This window comes from Fusarium tjaetaba (assembly GCF_013396195.1).
Source record: "Fusarium tjaetaba strain NRRL 66243 chromosome Unknown NRRL66243_c0000210, whole genome shotgun sequence".
In the NCBI taxonomy this organism is placed as follows: domain Eukaryota; kingdom Fungi; phylum Ascomycota; class Sordariomycetes; order Hypocreales; family Nectriaceae; genus Fusarium; species Fusarium tjaetaba.
In genome coordinates, this window is record NW_023501406.1 from 112052 (window position 1) to 119511 (window position 7460).

Sequence of the window (7460 nt, forward strand, 5' to 3'; positions counted from 1 at the left end):
TCGATGGACATACACGTTATTCCTTCTTATTTATATGTACACATACCTATACAGCGTGTTGGTTGAGGTGGACCAAGCTCCGCCACGGATCTTTAGCACCGATGAGTTGGAAAGGCCCTTCTTTGCTTCGCCCAGGTTATTTGGGGATATGAGGAGCTAGATGAGATTGCATTGCCACGAGGTTAAAGTGAGGATTCGGATAGGCGTCGAGTTGGCACCCAAATAAATACCTATCTATCAAATGGATCAAATATTGAGAATCACATTGTCGTGTTCTAACATTGAATCACCATAAGATGTGAATAGGAATGAAGAAGCATCAATTGAGAAGAGTGAGAGAGGTGACGAGACATCACGCAGTTTCTTCAAAGTCACAACGGAGCAGAAGAAGATGCAGACTCTTCTGTTAGAGGACTGTTGAGGGAAGGGAGATAGCAAGATGGGAGAAAGCGATGAGCTTCCATCTCTTGACCACACTTGATTGAAGCGCGAATGATGGATCTTCAATTGTTGAAGAAGAAAGAGAAGAATAAAAGAAGAAGCTCATCATCTTGAGGAAGAAAATTCATCTTAGTCGGCTGGTGAAGCGACCTGGGGGACAAGAAAACTGCTGACGTTGAGCCATGATGCCAAAATTAAATGGTCTGAAAGCCTGCTAAATTATGCGAGGTCTAGGTGAGTCTTTTGTATCACCTACGATGAGTGTCCCGAGTTTTTCTTGTCCCGCCCACGCGACTAACCCATTGTCATCTTAGTTTTGAGTGTGGAGAAAATGAAGTCAGTTACCCTTGACGACGGCGGGAACGACGTCAACGTCACATCTATTGGATCACCCCCACTCTGTCGCTCCAGCTGTCGCTATATTCCCTGACGCACAAGAAATACCGACCTACCCTGCTACTTTACCTACTTCGGAGACATAAACATCACCAACTATCAGCGCCCTGCTGTCTCTCCATCGCGACGCTCTCATACCTAGTATATATTTGTCCTAGACAAGTGGCGTGTCTCAACTCGTAGACGATGACCTCGCGACGAAGCGCCGGGGCTGGCGTTGATGACACAGCCTTGACGACAATTCCATCATCGCCAAAGGAGGTCCAACAACCTCCGCGCACCTTTCGCGACGCGGTCCCCCGCCAGGCGCAGTTCCCTATCGCTGTTGCGACAAGCTTTGCGATGGCTTCGCTTGGATACAGCTTGCTGGGCGAGCTTACTAATGGCGAGCTTGCTGCTTTAAGCCGAAGCCAGGATACTTGGGCAGAGGTTTCGCTTCTTGCCGGATGGAGAGTGTGAGTCGGATGCGCTTGGGAATTGGAAGAAACACTAACGGTGATGCTAGGATTGAATTGACATTGGGATGGTATGGCAAACTTGACAGCCTGGATGTTGCGATGCTGAATCTTCTCTCCCATGGCCCTCACGTCAGTTGACTCCACCCGTCGCAAAATATGGACCAGCAAAAAACTGACCGATGAACAGTACTACCTCCTTTCAACCTTCTATGAGCTCAACTGGACTATTTCGGCTTCGGCTCTTGCTATTGACGTTCTCTCAATCGCTGTGCCCTTCTTCCTGCTTCGCCCGCTCTCTACTATCCATACACCTTCGGCTGCCGCTGCTGCAGGTCTGCCCAACCGCGAGCTTCTCGATCTTCCCCTCCAGACGTACACGGCCGCTCTATCAACGGGCATCTACACCGTTGTCCTCGTCTTGTCGCTTCGATTCATTCTGCCTCGTATCCTGGTCGTAAACTACTCAGGAGTGCCAACATTGGAGCCCGCCTACAATGCTTCATATGCTGCCATTCTTCCCGTGACGACCCTTTTCGGCATCGCCGCCAGCACTTTCATCTTTGCGCCTTTCGCCACCACAGCACGTGCCAAGGAGGACGACAAGCTTAATGAGTTTGATCCCGTGGCTGCATCTCTCGGGGAGACCGTTTGGTGGAATGTGTGGGGTTACACTGTCAAGACCAAGGTTGTTATCCGTCGAACAATTGTTGTTGCCCTTGTCACTGCGGTAAACACGTTCCTCGCCTCGTCCAAGACCCTGTATCGTGTCGATGCCTCTGGAGCTGCCGTGTATGCCGGCGTCTGGGCATTTGCTGCCATCTGCAGTGGTATTGGTCTGGGTTTCGTGGGCGGAGATTAAATGACTGAGATGTCATATTCTAGAAGGCTATATCAGCCTTACAAAGACGAACTTGGTGGGGAGCAAGGAAAGGGTGTCGAGAATATCCTTGATTTGAGATGGAGGGATCAATACCCCGGTTTCATTTATCGATCGGAGTCAGAAGGATTCAGGGCGTGGTTACTTGACGATGTTGAATTCGTTGTCAAGTGACCATGAATGGGTTTTGATATTTATTGCCTTTTCTATGTAATTTTACCAGGTCTTTTCCTTTTCTTTTTCTGTTACTATGCTATCGTATGAATACCATTTTTAGGAGTTCTTCTCTAAAGTCGTCGATTCATTTCTTGCGAAGTGATATTTAGGCAGATATGAAACACTGAATTCATCGCAGCTGAGACTGTCGATGTATCGCACAGGTGCCTTGACTGCTTATTAGGCAACGATGGGGCATCCTGGGCAACGGCTTGGCGTCTTCTAGAAGGAAACAGGGTGGTGTGCGCCTCGAAACGGGGATACTCCAGCCTCAGCGAATTAACAACAAGGAGAGGTCAGTCATAGGGCTGAGGCGCAGATCCAACTAGGGACAAGTCGATGTAGACTAACGGAACTAAGAGACTGTACAGCCTCGGGCGATTCTTAACGAGAACAAGGGTTTCAACGTTAAAAATGCCTGCAGCGAGATACGATACAGTAGGTACACTAGACTACGCCCGAGAATCAAGGCAGCAGAATTGGGTGCAGACTGATCGACAATTCGGTATACTCAAGGGGATATGTCTCCCCAGGCAAACACCAGTAAAACGAGTCCTAAGCTTACAGGCCCTGCTGAGCTGGCTCCCCAATTTCTGGGTCTTTTATGACGCATTGGGCTTGTGAATGCAAGAAATGAAGCTTGTCAGTCATGGTCCATTGTCGAGATTGTGAAATGGTGGTGTTCGTGGGACAGAATGAGGCGTTGGTCCTGGTCTCGGTCCTGAATATAGGACGATTTGATACACCCCTGTTAGACATTTCTAGGCTGGGGGGACTCCACAAAGAGTGCCTTGAGTGTCTCTTCCAGACTCATGAGCTTGAACAATATGGTAGCTATGTCAATTTAGAAGAGAGATACCATGAAAGTAGTGTTATCTTGGAATGAATGAATGAATCAATCACGGTAAAGTTGAAATGCCAATCAAGAGTCTGATGCCTGGTCACCTGGTGTAGGTAGGTAGGCTCAAGATGAATCACAAATTACTGCTAGTCCTCCCATCCCTTTCCAGACCTGCATATCTCCATTGGCTAGTCCGATAAGCCTCTACTCTATTGCTCCAACCTGCATAAGGCGTCACGCCTTTTTGCTGCAGTGCCCGGCATCTCGGTATCCATCTACGGGTCCCGTGCCTGGCTTGAGTAATAAGGGTCCCCATATCGTCCTGCAAGATATGCCTTATGGCTGGGGCTAACATAGCAAGGGGTTGTTTGTATGGACGTGAGTCTCTTGAGGCTCCAGTGTGCCTATGTGTAGTTTCAACCTCTTTGCGCAGACGGGTTGAAAACATGAAGTATAAGAAGAAGGTCCTTGTTCCTAAGGACAGTATTTCACAATTCCATCTTCACTCACATCTTTGCACAACATCTTACAATCACTACCACTATAACAACAATTGCGATCTTCTGAGAGAACACCTGAAACGAAGAAACACACCCAAAAGTCTTGAACATGGCTAGCTACTACAACACTACCGCCTCTTACGCTAGCCCCCCGGCTTTCAAGAGATCTCGAAGCATCAAGAGCGACCATGAGATCGATCTCAACGGACCCATTGAGGTTGTTGGATCCGTCAAGTCTGGAAGCAGCATCAGTCTGAACGGCGATGTGATTGTTCGAGAGAAGGTTGACGCCTATGGAAGCCTTGGTCTAAACGGAAGCATCAGATGCGAGTGAGTATGACCCTTCTCCTGAGTGGTATCCGAGACTGACAAAGAAACAGTGGCAAGGTCAAGGCCTATGGAAACATCTTGGTGAACGGATACACCGTTGCCAACGACAAGATCAAGGGCTGTGGAAAGCTCCGAGTCGTGGGAACACTCGAGGCTACAGACTTGGAGATTTATGGAAACGTGAGCATCACAGGACTATTGTAAGCATGCCCACAGCTATGGCTCTGACTCAACTAACAAGAGAAAGGAAATGCCGACGCCTCGTTGTCTACGGAGCTCTGACATTGATCGGAAGCGACTCAAGCTACTATGTCACAGAGTCTGAGGAAGTGGCCGGAGCTGTCATGATGAGAGAGACTGAGCCCGACTGGGACTGGTAACTGGATGTTATGATGTGATGAAATTGCGAATAGGGAGTCACTTGCATGGTCAGGAGCCAATGATTGGGACTTGTTGTATTACCAGATTGGAAATTGTGTCTTGGGTTTACTTTTGGGAGTATATGTCGGTCGTTTTGCTTGGCGTTGGATACTTAGATTCATCATGGATTCAGTTCTATCTTAGAGGAGGAAGTCTTTCACAAGAACAAGACTATAACAGAAGATATTTAGATTGGAATATACAGTTACAAGGGAAGATAAAGCGTCATCAAGTCTGAGACTGCTAAAGAAATTCCTTTGGAATTCTTGTGAACATGTCCATACCCCCCTACTCAATGACCTTAAGGCCTTTCAGTCACCTCTGAGTTTTGTAATTCCGGTGTTGAAGCCCACTCCGCTTGAAAACCGCCAATATCCAAGTAATGATCTCCCATAAAAACAAGGCCTCCTTGAAAATCATTCTCGGTAATCGGTAAAAGTGTTGCCGAGTTTCAAGGTGACTCCAAGTTTCCACGGCCAAGGCATACTGCGCTAGAGGTTCCATGATCTATCATGACTCCTTCGGCAAGGCGTTCCGTTAGATCACGGGGCCCCCTTGGGCTCCGACTAGACACCAGAAGCACACATAATATTTTCTGCTCGCATATGCGCAGATTCTAGATCGCAAACGCGCAAAATCGTTTCCACAGCTGGAAGTTTCAAGTTGCAGTGCAGCCTGGTGTAGGTAGGCAGCTAACTGGGGTACCTTAGGTTCTGGAGCTCGAATTTACAGCACTGTACCTAAAAGTGATGAGTCAGCTTCGCGGGGTGCGCATGTGGGGCTAAGTCTTTTCGGGGCAAGCGCACCAAGGCCACTATTGACGTCGCCAACGAGCTCCCGTCGCGTTAGCTCTAGACGCGCAATAACCCACATCGACAAATGGCTTCATCAGATTATCCATCATTATAACGTCCTGATTTGCGCTTCACACACGATTGCTTCTCTTTTTTCTCCTTTCGGGCGCGTCAAGCCCAGACTGCGATAATGGGTGAAGCAACAGATCTCGATGGCGACACAAACATGGAGGCCATCTCTCCAACGACCCGGACTTTACCTCTGAAAGCGCCTTCGCTTGAGCGCATCGACAGTCTCGCATCTATGGAATCGCGCGTGGATCCTGATGCCCAGACCACTGTGACAGACTTTCTCGATTTCACCGATTATCTACCTTCCGACATTGTGCGATCCCTCACCCTTATCGGCCAGCTCGACCAAACCTATGCAAATGCTTCCCACAAGATTCACGATTTGACAGCAATATGGGGCCGACTACCAACACTTCCCCAAGAGGAGCGCCCGGCGCCGGTTCAACTGAGGGCAGACATCTCTGAACAGCTGGAGCAAGCCATCAACTCACGCACATTCGCCCATGCTGAAGCTATCAGAATGTCTGAGAACATAAATCGACACTACGCCAAGGCCAAAATTTTACTCTCCAAACTACGCAAGATGAGAGACAACTACCCAACAGAAGAACCCAAGAGTCCTATTCAGTCGAAATCGCCACAATTAGCAAGGAGCAAGGCCCCAAATAAAGCTGCTGGTGATGGCCAGAAGCCTCGGCGTCCACAAGTTCCTAGGATTATTGTACCCGGCGAGATACAGGCGCCGTACGATCTTGACTATGACTCTTACACCGATGAAAGCGAAGTAAGCTCAGACGAAGACTCTGATACGCCCGCGCCAAATCGAAGAACGCCTGCTCCTGGGGCGCGGATCAAGGTCGTTACTACTAAACCACCCAAGACGCCAAACCGGCTTGCTCGTCCAGTCACATATGCTACGCCAGCTCTGAGCCAAGCGGCTGCTGCTAACAACGCCGCTCTACTTCAGCCTCCGCCTGAAGATGCCGTTGTGGGCAGTCCTGATGCCCCATGGCTACAGCTCACCCAATATGAATTGGCCAAGTTGCGGAAACGTATGAAGAAGAATGCAACATGGACTCCCAGCGAGACCATGATCGCTCGCGAGCTCAAAGCTCTAGGACGTGGTCCTGATGCATATCATGAGGCCAAAAAAAAGGCCGAAGATGAAGGAGAGTCCTTCGAACCCCCAGTCCCCAAGCCGGTTATAGACTCCGAATCTGGGGAGAAACAACTTCCGGCCGGCGCTATGAGTGTCGAGGTACTCGAGGCTGAAGAGGTCCCGACGATCAACAGGGGCATGAAACTGAACGAGGCCAAGAAATTAAAGAGGGATAATCTCGCAAAGATGGCAGTAGAGGAAGCAGAGGAATCTGCGAGGAAGATGAATGAGGCTGCAAAGGCGCTTCTCAGGGATGGAAACAATAACAACAGCAACAACAATGGAAGCCAAGCAACTCCAAAAACGCCAACATCTGAGACCCCCAAAGAGACTCCAAAGCCTGCAAAAACCCGAGCTGCATCGCGGTCGACCAAGCGAAAAAGGGAGCCAGAGCCGGGGGAACCCAACAACAGCAACGAGAGTGCTGAAAAGACGGAAAGCCAGTCTTTACAGCCTCATGCCAAGCGAGCCAAAACCGAGACGCCAGTCCCGCCGCCTCCCCAGCTGACTTTGAATAAGGGCCCAAGTCCTGAGCAGGCATTATCCGCGCCTACAGCGCCTGGCGGTCTGGCTGCGGTGCAACACACACAAACCCCCGTTCCCATACCTATCCCTGGTAGGACCACAAGAGGGTCGGTAAAGTCTCCAACAACCGCTACCGCGTCGGCTACAGGACCTTCAAAACCCCCTCAACAGACTCCAGTTCCTCTACCGTTGACAGAAACTAGAAAGTCTGTGACTCCTGTGCTACCTCCAGTGAGAGAGAATAGTAAAAGAGAGACCCGAGGTGAGGCAGCAAAGCGAACACAGCAGGCACAACAGCAAGCAGAACTACCGCCGCCTCAAGTGATCCCGCCAATTCCGGAGATATCTGAAGAGGAGCCTCTCAAAACTGAGCAGAACTCATCCCCGGCGCCTCAGCTCCAACATGTACAAATTGCCCTTGCCCCCCCAAC

General features: G+C 49.7%; 3 protein-coding genes across 3 annotated transcripts; all 3 read left to right on the forward strand.

Annotated features, from left to right (window-relative positions):
- Positions 1-1023: 1023 nt before the first annotated feature.
- Positions 1024-2154, forward strand: FTJAE_9272 (uncharacterized protein; the record flags this gene model as incomplete). The annotated part of the gene is made up of 3 exons (XM_037356176.1): positions 1024-1292; positions 1343-1424; positions 1483-2154. 3 exons carry the CDS (start codon positions 1024-1026, stop codon positions 2152-2154), a joined length of 1023 nt encoding a protein of 340 aa, XP_037203694.1.
- Positions 2155-3838: 1684 nt separating this feature from the next.
- Positions 3839-4439, forward strand: FTJAE_9273 (polymer-forming cytoskeletal domain protein; the record flags this gene model as incomplete). Its single annotated transcript, XM_037356177.1, has 3 exons — positions 3839-4059; positions 4110-4259; positions 4301-4439. 3 exons carry the CDS (start codon positions 3839-3841, stop codon positions 4437-4439), a joined length of 510 nt encoding a protein of 169 aa, XP_037203695.1.
- Positions 4440-5463: 1024 nt separating this feature from the next.
- On the forward strand, positions 5464-7460 carry FTJAE_9274 (Inhibitor of growth 1; the record flags this gene model as incomplete). The annotated part of the gene is made up of 1 exon (XM_037356178.1): positions 5464-7460. A coding segment is annotated over one exon (1997 nt), but the record flags the coding sequence as incomplete, so codon positions are not given.